Genomic DNA, 15247 nt, shown 5'->3' with positions numbered 1-15247 from the left:
TGAGCCAGACTAGTACCTTTCTCTGCACGCAGATCTCTCGGTGATAATGTCGTGCCTCATCTCACAGGCAGGTGACTCAGTCTATTGTAAAGGCTGCCAGCGGAGTCCACCATTGTTCTCTCCTGGCAAACAGGTTGGTGTAGGCCCTTCGAGCCAGCGCCACCATTCAATGTGATCATGGCTGATCATCCACAATCAGTACCCCGTTCCTGCCTTCTCCCCATACCCCCCTGACTCCGCTATCCTTAAGAGCTCTATCTAGCTCTCTCTTGAATGCATTCAGAGAATTGGCCTCCACTGCCTTCTGAGGCAGAGAATTCCACAGATTTACAACTCTCATGAGTGAAAAGGTTTTTCCTCAACTCAGTTCTAAATGGCCGACCTCTTATTCTCAAACTGTGTGGCCCCTGGTTCTGGACTCCCCCAACACTGGGAACATGTTTCCTGCCTCTAGCGTGTCCAATCCCTTAATAATGTTACATGCTTCAATAAGATCCCCTCTCATCCTTCTAAATTCCAGCGTATACAAGCCCAATCGCACCAGTCTTTCAACATATGACAGTCCCGCCATTCCGGGAATTAACCTGGTGAACCTACACTGCACTTTCCGGGAGATTCCTCCCATGTTTCCAACAGTACAGGTTTTTGTAGGTTAATTGACTTCTGTAAATTGTAAATTGCCCCTAGTGTGTGTAGGATCGTGCCGATCGCCGCTAGGAGGGCCGAAGAGCCCGTTTCCACGCTGCATCTCCAAAGTCTACATGAGAGGCGGACAATCGTTCTCACGAGTGGTTCAACAGTATCTCCAGCCAGCAGGGGCAAGAGGTGATGAACTGTCTGGAGTAGCAGGGGCCCCATCCTTTGGCGAAGCTTATCCGGATGCTGTTGGGATCGTAAGGGCCGTCGGGGAAATCCAAGATGGCCGCCCTCTGCAAGGCTTGGGCCTTGTGGTAATCGAAGACCTTGATGGAGTAGCCGGGCTGCACCTTGTGGACGGAGAGGGCGCGCGAGTGGGGGGCCCCCAGGGTGGGGGAGTTGACGAAGACCGGGTGCTCGCTGCGGTTGTAGGCCCAGACTCCGTCCCACTCCCGGCTGAGCAGGATGCCCCGGCCGATCTTGCCGCGAGTCCGCCTCACCATCTCGTGGCGGCCCGCCACGTGGAGCTGGCCTAGGCAGAAGCCGTTGCCCCGGGGCAGGTCGCAGAAGACCCCCACGGAGGGCTGGTGCACGGCGTAGAGGCGGCCCACCCGGGTCCTGTGCTCCCAGTACGCCACGCTGCACCAGTGACCCTCCCTCGGCAGGTGCGAGGCCACGCCAAAATCTGCAGGCGAAAAGTCACGGCAGTCAACCACAAAACCACAATAGACAATAGGTGCAGGAGTAGGCCATTCGGCCCTTCGAGCCAGCACCGCCATTCAATGTGATCATGGCTGATCATTCTCAATCAGTACCCCATTCCTGCCCTCTCCCCATACCCCCTGACTCCGCTATCATTAAGAGTTCTATCCAGCTCTCTCTTGAAAGCATCCAGAGAATTGGCCTCCACTGCCTTCTGAGGCAGAGAATTCCACAGATTCACAACTCTCTGACTGAAAAAGTTTTTCCTCATCTCCGTTCTAAATGGCCTACCCCTTATTCGTAAACTGTGTGGCCACCCAGCCAGCGGCCACGTGACCTCACCCAGCCAGCGGCCACATGCTCCCGCTCCACCAACATTGGCCGCCCAGGCCGGGAGGCGGGTTGCTAAGCAACCTCCGTTAGGCCTCGGGGCCTACACTGTCTGGGCCTTCAGCGGCTCCCGGGCCCACAGTGTCCGGGCCTACACTGTCTGGGCCCACGGGCCAAATACGTGGCAAGTGTGGTCAAATTTAGCCCAATATAGACAATAGACAATAGACAATAGGTGCAGGAGGAGGCCATTCAGCCCTTCGAGCCAGCACCGCCATTCAATGCGATCATGGCTGATCACTCTCAATCAGTACCCCGTTCCTGCCTTCTCCCCATACCCCCTCACTCCGCTATCCTTAAGAGCTCTATCCAGCTCTCTCTTGAAAGCATCCAACGAACTGGCCTCCACTGCCTTCTGAGGCAGAGAATTCCACACCTTCACCACCCTCTGACTGAAAAAGTTCTTCCTCATCTCCGTTCTAAATGGACTACCCCTTATTCTTAAACTGTGGCCCCTTGTTCTGGACTCCCCAACATTGGGAACATGTTATCTACCTCTAATGTGTCCAATCCCCTAATTATCTTATATGTTTCAATAAGATCCCCCCTCATCCTTCTAAATTCCAGTGTATACAAGCCCAATCGCTCCAGCCTTTCAACATACGACAGTCCCGCCATTCCGGGAATTAACCTAGTGAACCTACGCTGCACGCCCTCCATAGCAAGAATATCCTTCCTCAAATTTGGAGACCAAAACTGCACACAGTACTCCAGGTGCGGTCTCACTAGGGCCCTGTACAACTGTAGAAGGACCTCTTTGCTCCTATACTCAACTCCTCGTGTTACGAAGGCCAACATTCCATTGGCTTTCTTCACTGCCTGCTGTACCTGCATGCTTGCTTTCATTGACTGATGCACTAGGACACCCAGATCTCGTTGAACCCCCCCTCCTCCTATACGGGATGTCCCGGCTAATACGGGACAGTTGGCAACCCTAGTCTCTAAACACTGGAGGACGTGGGAGGGGGGGCAAGAAGGCTGACGTATAACACAAAAGGTCACTGAAGGATCAGGGCAGTGGGAACTCGACCAGACGATCTGGCTGCTGTTTTGTGATCACCAGAGACTGATGCTGGGAACCCAGCCAGCAGCACAGGGAACACTGTTCCACAGAATGCACATCAAGCCCATTCTGCGCTGTTGTTGTGCAGATTTGGCAGGCTCCAGACTCCAGACTCCAGAGTCCCTCTGGCAGTCTCCAGAGAGGCGGAGTGTCCAGAAATAACCTTCAAAACGCCACTTCTGTTGGGGGGGGGGGATAGGGGAAAAACTTTTTTTAAAATGGATTTAGTTTCCATGGACTGGGGAGGGTGGGGGGGTGAGATTTATTTACCAAATCTCATCCAAATAGCAACAGGAAACATGTTCCCAATGTTGGGGGGAGTCCAGAACCAGGGGCCACATTTTAAGAATAAGGGGAGGGCCATTTAGAACGGAGATGAGGAAAAACTTTTTCAGTCAGAGAGTTGTGAATCTGTGGAATTGTCTGCCTCAGAAGGCAGTGGAGGCCAATTCTCTGAATGCATTCAAGAGAGAGCTAGATAGAGCTCTTAAGGATAGCGGAGTCAGGGGGTATGGGGAGAGGGTAGGAACGGGGGTACTGATTGAGAATGATCAGCTATGATCGCATTGAATGGCGGTGCTGGCTCGAAGGGCCGAATGGCCTCCTCCTGCACCTATTGTCTATTGAAAGAGATCAAGACTCATAGAAACATAGAAAATAGGTGCAGGAGGAGGCCATTTGGCCCTTCGAGCCAGCACCGCCATTCATTGTGATCATGGCTGATCATCCACAATCAGTAACCCGTGCCTGCCTTCTCCCCATAACTCTTGATTCCGCTAGCCCCTAGAGCTCTATCTAACTCTCTTTTAAGTTCATCCAGAGAATTGGCCTCCACTGCCTTCGGAGGCAGAGAATTCCACAAATTCACAACTCTCTGGGTGAAAAAGTTCTTCCTCGTCTCCGTTCTAAATGGCCGACCCCTTATTCTTAAACTGTGGCCCCTGGTTCTCGACTTCCCCAACATCGGAAACATGTTTCCTGCCGCTAGCGTGTCCAATCCCTTAAGAATCTTATATGTTTCGATAAGATCCCCTGTCATCCTTCTAAATTCCAGTGTATACAAGCCCAGTCGCTCCAGTCTGTCAACATACGACAGTCCCGCCATCCCGGGGATTAACCTGGTGAACCTACGCTGCACGCCCTCAATAGCAAGAATGTCCTTCCTCAAATTTGGAGAGCAAAACTGCACACAGTACTCCAGGTGCGGTCTCACTAGGGCCCTGTACAACTGCAGAAGGGCCTCTTTGCTCCGATACTCAACTCCTCTTGTTACGAAGGAAAGATGCAGCGTGGAAGCAGGACATACAGCCCAACACGTCTGCGCCAACCACAGTCACTCCGTACACAAGCACTATCCTACACACTAGGGACAATGTACATATCCCTCTATGGGGGAGGGGGAGGGGGAGGGGGAGGGTGGGGGGGGGGGGGAGGGGGAATGGGGAGGGGGAGGGGGAGGGGGATGTACCAATGCAAGAGAGGTTTGGGCCCAACAACGGGTCCACTTGGTCGAGTAACATAAAAATTTCACTTGGTAAACTTCGACATATGTAAGTCAATAGACAATAGGTGCAGGAGGAGGCCATTCGGCCCTTCGAGTACAAAACAATATACCTGTAACGCTTTCAGAATTGGAAGAGATGTATTCCACAATTGTCCACATTTTGTTGGTGACACACGTGACTAAGAATGGCCCAAATGCCTTTCACGGTACCTCGCTACACGTGACAATAAACTAAATTAGACCAAAATGTCTAAACTGAAACTAAACGATAGTCAAGGCAGAAGTGCTGCCCATATCGCTAGGATTTGGGGTGGCATGGTGGCGCGGCGGTAGAGTTGCTGCCTCACCGCGCCAGAGACACGGGTTCGATCCCGACTACGGGTGCTGTCTGTAGGGAGATTGTACGTTCTCCCCGTGACCTGCGTGGGTTTTCCCCGGATGCTCCGGTTTCCTCCCACACTCCAAAGACGTGCAGGTTTGTAGCTTAAATGGCTGAGGTAAAAAAGAATGTAAATTGTTCCGTGTGTGTGTGTGTGTGTGTGTGTGTGTGTGTGTGTGTGTGTGTGTGTGTGTGTGTGTGTGTGTGTGTGTGTGTGTGTGTGTAGGGGAGTGTTAATGCGTGGGGATCCACGGTCGGCATGGACTCGGTGGTAGGGTTGCCAACTATCTCACTCCCAAATACGGGACAAGGTGACATCACTGCCCCGTGTCCTATGTGGCCTCACCCACCCAGCGGCTACGTGCCTCCGCTCCACCAATGGCATCCGCCTGGGCTGGGAGACGGGTTGATATGCAACCTCCGTTATGCCGCGCCTGGGCCTCCGGACCTACACTGTCGGGACCTAAACTGTCGGGGCCTACAGCGTCGGGGCCTACAACACCCGGGCCTACAGCGTTCGGGCTTACAGTGTCCGGGCCTACAGCGCCCAGGCCTACAGCACCTCCCGGGCCTAATATAGGACAAGGGCAGTGAGAAGAAACCTTTTTCACCCAGAGAGTTGTGAATTTGTGGAATTCTCTGCCACAGAGGGCAGTGGAGGCCAATTCACTGGATGAATTTAAAAGAGCGTTAGATAGAGCTCTAGGGGCTAGCGGAATCAGGGGATATGGGGAGAAGGCAGGCACGGGGTACTGATTGTGGATGATCAGCCATGATCACAATGAAGGGCGGCGCTGGCTCGAAGGGCCAAATGGCCTCCTCCTGCACCTATTTCCTACGTTTCTATGTAAACCAATTTAGCCCAAAATACGGGATGTCCCGGCTAACACGGGACAGTTGGCAACCCCAGCCGAAGGTCCAGTAATCCACGCTGTCTCTCGAAACAAAACTAAACTGATTCTCGCCCGTACCTGGCCAACTCGTGTTGCTGGAAGGCTCAATCCTCCTTCGGTCATAGGCAAGGTTGTGTTCCGAGAAGTCTATGGGGTGAAGTAAGACACTCTAAATCAGCCAACAATGTTTGCAACTGCAAAACCAATCTGGCCTTGCCAAGAGTTCAAAATAAAGAAGGGAAAAAAAGTGCACATTGGCAAAAATGTCACTGGCAAGATGCAGTATTTATTGCCCGTGAACTGTACGTCTCATTTGGAGACGACCAGCAAGCTTTAAGGCTGCTGATTTGGAGCCACCAGGACTAGACTGGGAAAGACAGCAGGCTTCGGAACTAAACATTATTGTTTTAGACTTTTAAGGGCGGCACGGTGGCGCAGCGGTAGAGTTGCTGCCTTGCAGCGAATGCAGCGCCGGAGACCCGGGTTCCATCCCGACCACGGGCGCCGTCTGTACGGAGTTTGCACGTTCTCCCCGTGACCTGCGTGGGTTTTCTCCGAGATCTTTGGGTTTCCTCCCACACTCCAAAGGCGTGCGGGTTTGTAGGTTAATTGGCTCGGTAAATGCAAAAATTGTCCCTAGCGGGTGTAGGATAGTGTTAATATGCGGGGATCGCTGGTTGGGCACGGACTCGGTGGGCCGAAGGGCCTCTTTCCGCACTGTATCTCTAAAACTAAAATTATTCAGATGAAAATAGGATACAGGGTTTCAGCTAGGAGGATTGTTTGCAGAGGGTGACTGAAATCGGAACTCACTGCCTGAGGGAGTTGGGGTGTCGGCAAATGTCCCGACAGTTTAGTTCCGGCATCACGTGACCATCGGCGATCCTAAACAACCTTGCGCGGTAGAAATCCGCTTTGCAAAACAATCATATCAAAGAGGCAAAAAAAGGGGAGATGGAGGAGGCCAGAGAGCTTCAGATTCACAACAACAAAGTTATTTTCCCACGCAGAATTTTCAAAAACAAAGGTCTTTTCAAAAGCAATGCGTTTATTTTTATAAGCTAAAAATACAGAGAAGGCTGCATGTCTCATCGTTTTAATAGGATCGTTGCACATGTGTCAATAAAAGCAAATATATATAGAAACAGAAAATAGGTGCAGGAGGAGGAGGCCATTTGGCCATTCGAGCCTGTACGCACCGCCATTCATTGTGATCATGGCTGATCATCCACAATCAGTAACCCGTGCCTGCCTTCTCCCCATATCCCTTGATTCCGCTAGCCCCTAGAGCTCCATCTAACTCTCTCTTAAATTCATCCAGTGAATTGGCCTCCACTGCCCTCTGTGGCAGGGAATCCCACACATTCACAACTCTCCGGGTGAAAAAGTTTTTTTCTCACCTCAGTTTTAAATGGCCTCCCCTTTATTCTTAGACTGTGTGGGCCCTGGTTCTGGACTCCCCCAACATTGGGAACATTTTTTTTCCTGCATCTAGCTTGTCCAGTCCTTTCATAATTTTATAGGTCTGTATAAGATCCCCCTCTCATCCTTCTAAACTCCAGTGAATACAAGCCCAGTCTTTCCAATCGTTCCTCATATGACAATCCCGCCATCCCGGGATTAACCTGGTGAACCTCTGCTGCACTGCCTCAATAGCAAGGACGTCCTTCCTCAAATTAGATAAAAGTCTAGAAGTGTGCAAATGCACACCTCCAGATTCAGGGAGGTTTTTCCCAGCAACTGAACTAAAAATTGAGATCAGTCCTGAGCTACTATATTTCCCATTAGAGACTCTTGGACTATCTTTGGTCAGTTTAGAAGGATGAGGGGGGACCTCGTTGAAACTTACCAAATAGTGAGCGGCCTGGATAGAGTGGATGTGGAGAGGATGTTTCCACTAGTGGGAGAGTCTAGGACCAGAGGGCACAGCCTCAGAATTAAAGGACGTACCTTCAGAAAGAAGATGAGGAGGAATTTCTTTAGCCAGAGGGCGGTGAATCTGTGGGATTCTTTGCCACAGACGACTGTGGAGGCTAAGTCAATGGATATTTTTAAGGTGGAGATTGACAGGTTCTTGATTAGTACGGGTGTTAAGGGTTATGGGGAGAAGGCAGGTGAATGGGGTTGAGAAGGGAAGATAGAACAGCCAAGATTGAATGGCGCAGTGGACTTGATGGGCCGAATGGCCTAATTCTGTTCCTGGAACTTATGTCAATCAGTCAGGATATCGAATTGGCAGTGTGTCGTCCATTTGCAGATAGGAAACGAAACAGGGGAGGACACCCTGTGCGTGGGGGAGAGGGTAGGGGGGGGCTGAAGATGTCCTGGTTGGGTTGCTCCTGGGCCTGGCCAAGGTGGCCATCCGCGAGTCACGGCGCCAGACAGAAGAGGGCTCTGCCCGAGCCGGCTGCCTGCCCCTTTTCCGTGGTTACGTCCGTCCGCGCCCGGGTGGGGTTAGAGAGAGACCACGCGCTGTCCACGGGCGTCCGGGGGGATTTCCGGGACCGCTGGGAAGTGGAATCCATCCTGGATAAGGATTGTATTATAGTTATTTGAAAATATAGTGTCTTAGATAATTTGGTGATTTTGTACTATGGTGATGGGTGTGTTACCACGGTTTTGTTTTGTAAGTATTATTAGTTTAGTTTAGAGATACACGTGGAATAGGGTTGCCAACTGTCCCGTATTTGCCAGGACATCCCGTATTTTGGGCTAAATTGATTTGTCCCGTACGGGACCGCCCCTGTCCCGTATTCGGCCTGGGGGGCGCTGGAGGCCTGGACAGTGTAGGCCCGGACAGTGTACGCCCGGACAGTGTAAACCCGGAGGCCCAGACAGTGTAGGCCCGGACAGCGTAGGCCCGGACAGCGTAGGCCCGGACAGTGTAGGCCCGGACAGTGTAAGCCCGGAGGCCCGGACAGTGTAGGCCCGGACAGCGTAGGCCCAGACAGCGTAGGCCCGGACAGTGTAGGCCCGGACAGCGTAGGCCCGGACAGTGTAGGCCCGGACAGTGTAGGCCCAGGCAGTGTAAGCCCGGAGGCCCGGACAGTGTAGGCCCAGACAGTGTAGGCCCGGAGGCCCGGACAGTGTAGGCCCGGACAGCGTAGGCCCAGACAGCGTAGGCCCGGACAGTGTAGGCCCGGACAGCGTAGGCCCGGACAGTGTAGGCCCGGACAGTGTAGGCCCAGACAGTGTAAGCCTGGAGGCCCGGACAGTGTAGGCCCAGACAGTGTAGGCCCGGAGGCCCGGACAGTGTAGGCCCGGACAGTGTAGTAGGAAAAAAACTGCAGATGCTGGTTGAAATCTGTGTCTACCTTCCGGACAGTGTAGGCCCGGACAGTGTAGGCCCGGACAGTGTAGGCCCGGAGGCCCGGGCGCCGCCTAACAGAGGTCGCGCAGCAACCCACCTCCCGGCCCGGGCGGCCGCCATTGGTGGAGCGAGAGCACGTGGCCGCTGACTGGGTGAGGTCCCATGGGGCACGGGGCGGTGACATCACCTTGTCCTGTATTTGGGAGTGAGAAAGTTGGCAACCCCAGTGTGGAAACAGCCCCTTCGGCCCACCGAGTCCACGCCGACCAGCACACTAACACTATCCTACACACACTAGGGATGATTTACACTTACACCAAGGCAGCATCTCTACCGCTGCACCACTGTACCGCCCATTGTAAAAGGCTCTTCGGCCCACTGAGTCCGCACTGGCAGTGTTATCCGCACATTAACACTATCCTACACACACTAGGGACAATTTACAATTACACCAAGCCTATTAACCTACAAACCCGCACGTCTTTGGAGTGTGGGAGGGCACCGAAGATCTCAGAGAAAACCCACGCAGGTCACGGGGAGAACGTACAAACTCCGTACAGACGGCGCCCGTAGTCGGGATGGAACCCGGGTCTCCGGCGCTGCATTCGCTGTAAGGCGGCAACTCTACCGCCGCGCCACCGTGACCGTAAATGTTTGTATCGTCGACTTGAATAAATTATTTTTGATACCGAAGAAAATGTTGTGAAAATAAACAACAAATGTCCACGTCACAAAACATCAACGACACGGTTAAAAACTTGCCGTCAATGTTGTTCTGGTTTTTGCTTGGTGAGAACTTGGAGTAAGGTGGCGGTGGAGATTCTGAAAGAGAAATGACGTTTGTTGTTGGACTTTTGATTTGGAAGTGCAGTGATCTCCCATTGTGTTGAACATTTTGTACCCGACAATGAAGCTAAACAATTTAATACAGGTTTGATGTCTAGACTCATACAATTAATGCAATCTGCAGATCTTTCAAAGCTCAAAGACAGTCATTGAATCTCCTCGAAGACTTACAACATTCCCACCAACTTTGGTTTAGTTTAGAGATACAGCGCGGAAACAGGCCCTTCGGCCCACCGAGTCCGTGCCGCCCAGCGATCGCCCGTTCACTCACTATTTCCAGGATATCCCACTCTCTCTCATCCACTCCCCACACACAGGTTCACCAGGTTAATTCCCGGAATGGCGGGACTATCATATGTTGAAAGACTGGAGCGACTGGGCTTGTATACACTGGAATTTAGAAGGATGAGAGGAGATCTTATCGAAACGTATAAGATTATTAAGGGGTTGGACACGTTAGAGGCAGGAAACATGTTCCCAATGTTGGGGGAGTCCAGAACCAGGGGCCACACAGTTTACGAATAAGGGGTAGGCCATTTAGAACTGAGTAGAGGAAAAACTTTTTCAGTCAGAGAGTTGTGAATCTGTGGAATTCTCTGCCTCAGAAGGCAGTGGAGGCCAATTCTCTGAATGCATTCAGGAGAGAGCTGGATAGAGCTTTTAAGGATAGCGGAGTCAGGGGGTATGGGGAGAAGGCAGGAACGGGGTACTGATTGAGAATGATCAGCCATGATCACATTGAATGGCGGTGCGTACAGGCTTGAAGGGCCGAATGGCCTCCTCCTGCACCTATTGTCTATTGTTTACTAGGGGGGGGATTTACAGGTTGACCTACAAACCCGCTTGTTAAGAGGGATATGGGTCAAACGCGGGCAGGCAGGTCTGGCGTAGATGGGGCACGTTGGTCAGCATGGGAAAGTTGGGCCGAAGGGCCCATTTCCACGCTGTACAATTCTACAACGTCATGGGGATGTGAGAGGAAACTGGAGCACCCGGAGGAAAAAGTGCAAACTCGATGCCTGAAAATCTCTCGGCCTGTGAGTGTAGAAGGAACATTCGAGGGTGTGCATTTAAGACGTTGGTGAGACCACATTTAGAATATTGTGTTCCGTTCTGGGCACCATGTTGTAGGAAAGATATTGTCAAGCTTGGAAGGGTTCAGAAGAGATTTACGAGGATGTTGCCAGGACTAGAGGGTGTGAGCTACAGGGAGAGGTTGATCAGGCTGGGTCTCTATTCCATGGAGCGCAGGAGGATGAGGGGGAGATCTTATAGACGTGTACAAAATCATGAGAGGAATAGATCGGGTAGATGCACAGAGTCTTTTACCTAGACTAGGGGAATCGAGGACCAGAGGACATAGGTTCAAGGTGAAGGGGAAAAGAATTAATAGAAACATAGAAAATAGGTGCAGGAGGAGTCTATTCGGCCCTTCGGGCCAGCACCGCCATTCATTGTGATCATGGCTGATCATCCACAGTCAGTAACCCGTGCCTGCCTTCTCCCCTTGATTCCGAGGGGTAACTTTTCCACACAGAGGGTGGTGGGTGTATGGAACAAACTGCCAGAGGAGGTAGTTGAGGCTGGGACTACAATACAATACAATATATCTTTATTGTCATTGTACCCAGGGGTACAACGAGATTGGGAATGCGCCTCCCATCCTATCCCATCGTTTAAGAAACAGTTGGACAGGTACATGGATAGGACATGTTTGGAGGGATATGGGCCAAGAGCAGGCAGGTGGGACTAGTGTAGCTGGGACATTGTTGGCCGGTGTAGGCGAGTTAGGCCGAAGGGCCTGTTTCCACACTGTATCACTCAATGACTCTATAACCTGGGAAGTCGGTTCATCAGAGCTCCCACGTCATCAGCAGCTAGAGTGGGCCACTCGACCCACCTCCCCAACCTAGCCCACATGCCAGCAGCATTGAATGGACCATGCCTGCTCCAGTGGCTGGCGACGGCGAGCTTTGCAAAGCCGTCTCAGTCTTGACGCCACAAGTACGTAGCCAAGCGAAATGTGCTGGTTGATCTAATAACACTAATGGCTGGCATGTGGGCTGATCGAATAACACAGAAGTCTTGGAAAAGCAGATTGGCCCAAGGCCCAGAGTGTTTTAGAGTATTACAGGGAGCAAGCACACACACACGGCTTTAGTTTAGTTTAGAGACACAGCGCGGAAACAGGCCCTTCGGCCCATCGAGTCCGCACCGAACAGCAATCCCCGCACACTAACACTATCCTACACACACTCGGGACAATTCACAATGACACCAAGCCAATTAAGCTACAAATCCGCACGTCTTTGGAGTGTGGGAGGAAACCGGAGATCCTGGAAAAATCCCACGGGGAGAACGTGCAAACTCCGTACAGACAGGCACCCATGGTCGGGATCGAACCCGGGTCTCTGGCGCTGTAAGGCGGCAACTCTACCGCCGCGCCACTGCAGTGGAACGTTTCACAGTAGAACCGGGAAGAAGTTTCCCTGTCTGACTGTCAGGGGTTACGGGGCGAAGGCAGGAGAATGGGGCTGAGAGGGAAAGATAGGTCAGCCATGATTGAATGGCGGGAGTTGATGGGAGAATAGAAACGGGTTTCAGTGCAAATGGGTGGTCGATGGTCAGCACAGACCCGATGGGCCGAAGGTCGTCGTTTCCAAGCTGGATTTAGGGTTTCCAAGTGTCCCGTATTAGTTGAGTATTTTGGGCTAAATTGTTTTGTCCCGTATGGGAGGGCCCTTGTCCCCTATTAGGCCCGGGGGGGCGCTGTAGGCCCCGATACTGTAGGCCCCGATACTGTAGGCCCCGATACTGTAGGCCCCGATACTGTAGGCCCCGACACTGCAGGCCCCGACACTCTGGGTTTCCGACATTTTAGCTCCGGCCAGTCTAGGCCCGGAGGTCCAGGGGCCGCCTAACGGAGGTTGCATAGCAACCCGCCTAACGGAGGTTGCATAGCAACCCGCCTCCCGGCCCGGGCGGCCACCTTTGGTGGAGCGGGAGCACGTGGCCGCTGGCTGGGTGAGGTCACGTGGGGCGCGGGGCGGTGACGTCACCTTGTCCCGTATTTGGGAGTGAGATAGTTGGCATCCCTAGCTGGATTTGACCAGGCAGCTCGGGAGCTAGGAGGGAGGAGGACGAGGAAGAGCTGCCAAAACAAATCAGGCTCCCTGTTTGTTACACCGGACGTTCAGTAGCTTCCTGCTGTGGTAAATAAACTACCTCAGGCGGAACTGACCTGGGATATCCTGGGTCAGGCCTTGCCGACGGCGGGCTTGGCTCAGTCCGGGAACAGGCCGGGGAAGCCTGCGTGCCGGGAAACATAGAAAAGAGGAAGACTTCCACCCCCCACAGTCCCATAAAACCACACTTTTAGACTTTCGAGATACAGCGCGGAAACAGGCCCTTCGGCCCAACCAGTCCACTCCGACAAGCGATCGCCGGTACTAGCACTATCCCTCACAGTAGAGACAATTTACAATTTATTTTACCAAAGCCTGTTGACCTTGCTATTGAGGCAGTGCAGCGTAGGTTCACCAGGTTAATCCCCGGGATGGCGTGACTCTCATAGGAGGAAAGATTGGAAAGACTGGGCTTGTACACTGGAATTTAGAAGGATGCATTCAAGAGAGAGCTGGATCGAGCTCTTAAGGATAGCGGAGTCAGGGGGTATGGGGAGAGGGCAGGAACGGGGTACTGATTGAGAATGATCAGCCATGATCACATTGAATGGCGGTGCTGGCTCGAAGGGCCGAATGGCCTCCTCCTGCACCTATTGTCTATTGTATTCACTGGAGTTTAGAAGGATGAGAGGGGATCTTATAGAAACGTATAAAATTCTAAAAGGACTGGACAAGCTAGATGCAGGAAACATTTTCCCAATGTTGGGGGAGTCCAGAACCAGGGGCCACACAGTCTAAGAATAAAGGGGAGGCCATTTAAAACTGAGGTGAGAAAAAACAATTTTCACCCAGAGAGTTGTGAATGTGTGGGATTCTCTGCCACAGAGGGCAGTGGAGGCCGATTCACTGGATGGATTTAAGAGAGAGTTAGATAGAGCTCTAGGGGCTAGCGGAATCGAGGGATATGGGGAGAAGGCAGGCACGGGTTACTGATTGTGGATGATCAGCCATGATCACAATGAATGGCGGTGCTGGCTCAAAGGTCCAAATGGCCTCCCCCTCCTCCTGCACCTATTTTCTATGTTTCCTCAGCATCTCAAGGTAGGCCCGGACTCACCTGTAGGGGTTGCCAACTTCCCTACTGCCAAATACGGGACAAGGTGACGTCACCTCCCCGCGCTCCACGTGACCTCATCCAAGCCAGCGGCCACGTGCTCCCGTACCACCAATGGCGGCCGCCCGGACTTGGGAGGCGGGTTGCTATGCAACCTCCGTTAGGCGGCGCCCGGGCCTCCGGGCCTACACTGTCCGGGCGTACACTGTCCGGGCCTACAGTGTCCGGGCCTACACTGACCGGGCCTACAGTGTCCGGGCCTACAGTGTCCGGGCCTACACTGACCGGGCCTACAGTGTCCGGGCCTACACTGACCGGGCCTACAGTGTCCGGGCCTACAGTGTCCGGGCCTACAGTGTCCGGGTCTACAGTGTCCGGGCCTACACTGACCGGGCCTACACTGTCCGGGCGTACACTGACCGGGCCTACTGCGCCCCCTGGGCCTAAAACGGGACAAGGGCAGTGGGACAAACCAATTTGGCCTAAAATACGGGCTGTCCCGGCTAATACGGGACAGTTGGCAACCCTACTCACCTGGGTCACACAGCCGGCTGAAGTGGTAAGGGTTACAGCAGACGAGGCCGGCGTCCTCGGCATCCCTCCTGGAGCACTTGCAGATGGACAAGCGCTTGAGCTGGTGGGGGCATTTGAGGTCCGGCCAGCGGAAGAGTTTGCAGGTGAGGACCTGGGGCCAGTGGTTCGGGCCGCTCCTGGCGATGGACACGCATCCCCCGCGCTCCTCCTCACCGCCGCCGCAACCGCCACCGCCAGCCTCCACCGCCCGGCCCAGCATCTCCAGCTGGTCTCGCCTCAGCCTCTTGAAGAGCGAGTGGGAGAGGGGCTTCAGGCCGCCCTGGACCCCCTCGTACTGGCAGCGGCCCCGCCACAGTCTCCGCACCGTGCGGGAACGTCGGGAAGCGAACATGCGACGCTGCCGGGTCACCCGGATCACCAACGGAGGAACCAAAGGTGAGGGGGAGGGAGGGAGGGCCGGGTGGATGGAAAGAGAGGGAGGGAGGGAGGGAGGAATGGAGAGGGAGGGAGAGGGGAGAGAGGGGGGGAGAGGGAGGGAGGGAGAGGGAGGGAGGGAAAGGGGGGGGGGGGGAGAGGGAGGGATGGAGAGGTGGGGAGAGAGGGAGAGAGAGAGAAAACTGCTGGAAATTCAAGAAGGAGAAGAAAAATCAGTCACGTTGAGGGGGGGAGGGAAACAGGTTTATAGAAACATAGTAAATTGGTGCAGGAGGAGGCCATTCGGCCCTTCGAGCCTGTATGCACCGCCATTGAT

At 53.4% G+C, this 15247-nt stretch overlaps 1 protein-coding gene across 1 annotated transcript; it reads right to left on the bottom strand.

Moving 5' to 3' along the window:
• Window positions 1-223: 223 nt before the first annotated feature.
• On the bottom strand, window positions 224-14930 carry LOC144612261 (mothers against decapentaplegic homolog 6-like). Its single transcript, XM_078431819.1, has 4 exons — window positions 14497-14930; window positions 9640-9699; window positions 5646-5714; window positions 224-1321 (listed from the first exon to the last, which is right to left on the bottom strand). Exons 1-4 carry the CDS (start codon window positions 14885-14887, stop codon window positions 783-785), a joined length of 1059 nt encoding a protein of 352 aa, XP_078287945.1. The 5' UTR covers window positions 14888-14930; the 3' UTR covers window positions 224-782.
• Between the last annotated feature and the right edge of the window lie 317 nt (window positions 14931-15247).

The sequence above is a fragment of the Rhinoraja longicauda genome, chromosome 44 (genome assembly GCF_053455715.1).
Source record: "Rhinoraja longicauda isolate Sanriku21f chromosome 44, sRhiLon1.1, whole genome shotgun sequence".
Lineage (NCBI taxonomy): Eukaryota > Metazoa > Chordata > Chondrichthyes > Rajiformes > Arhynchobatidae > Rhinoraja > Rhinoraja longicauda.
This window is presented reverse-complemented; position numbering and strand designations above follow the sequence as displayed.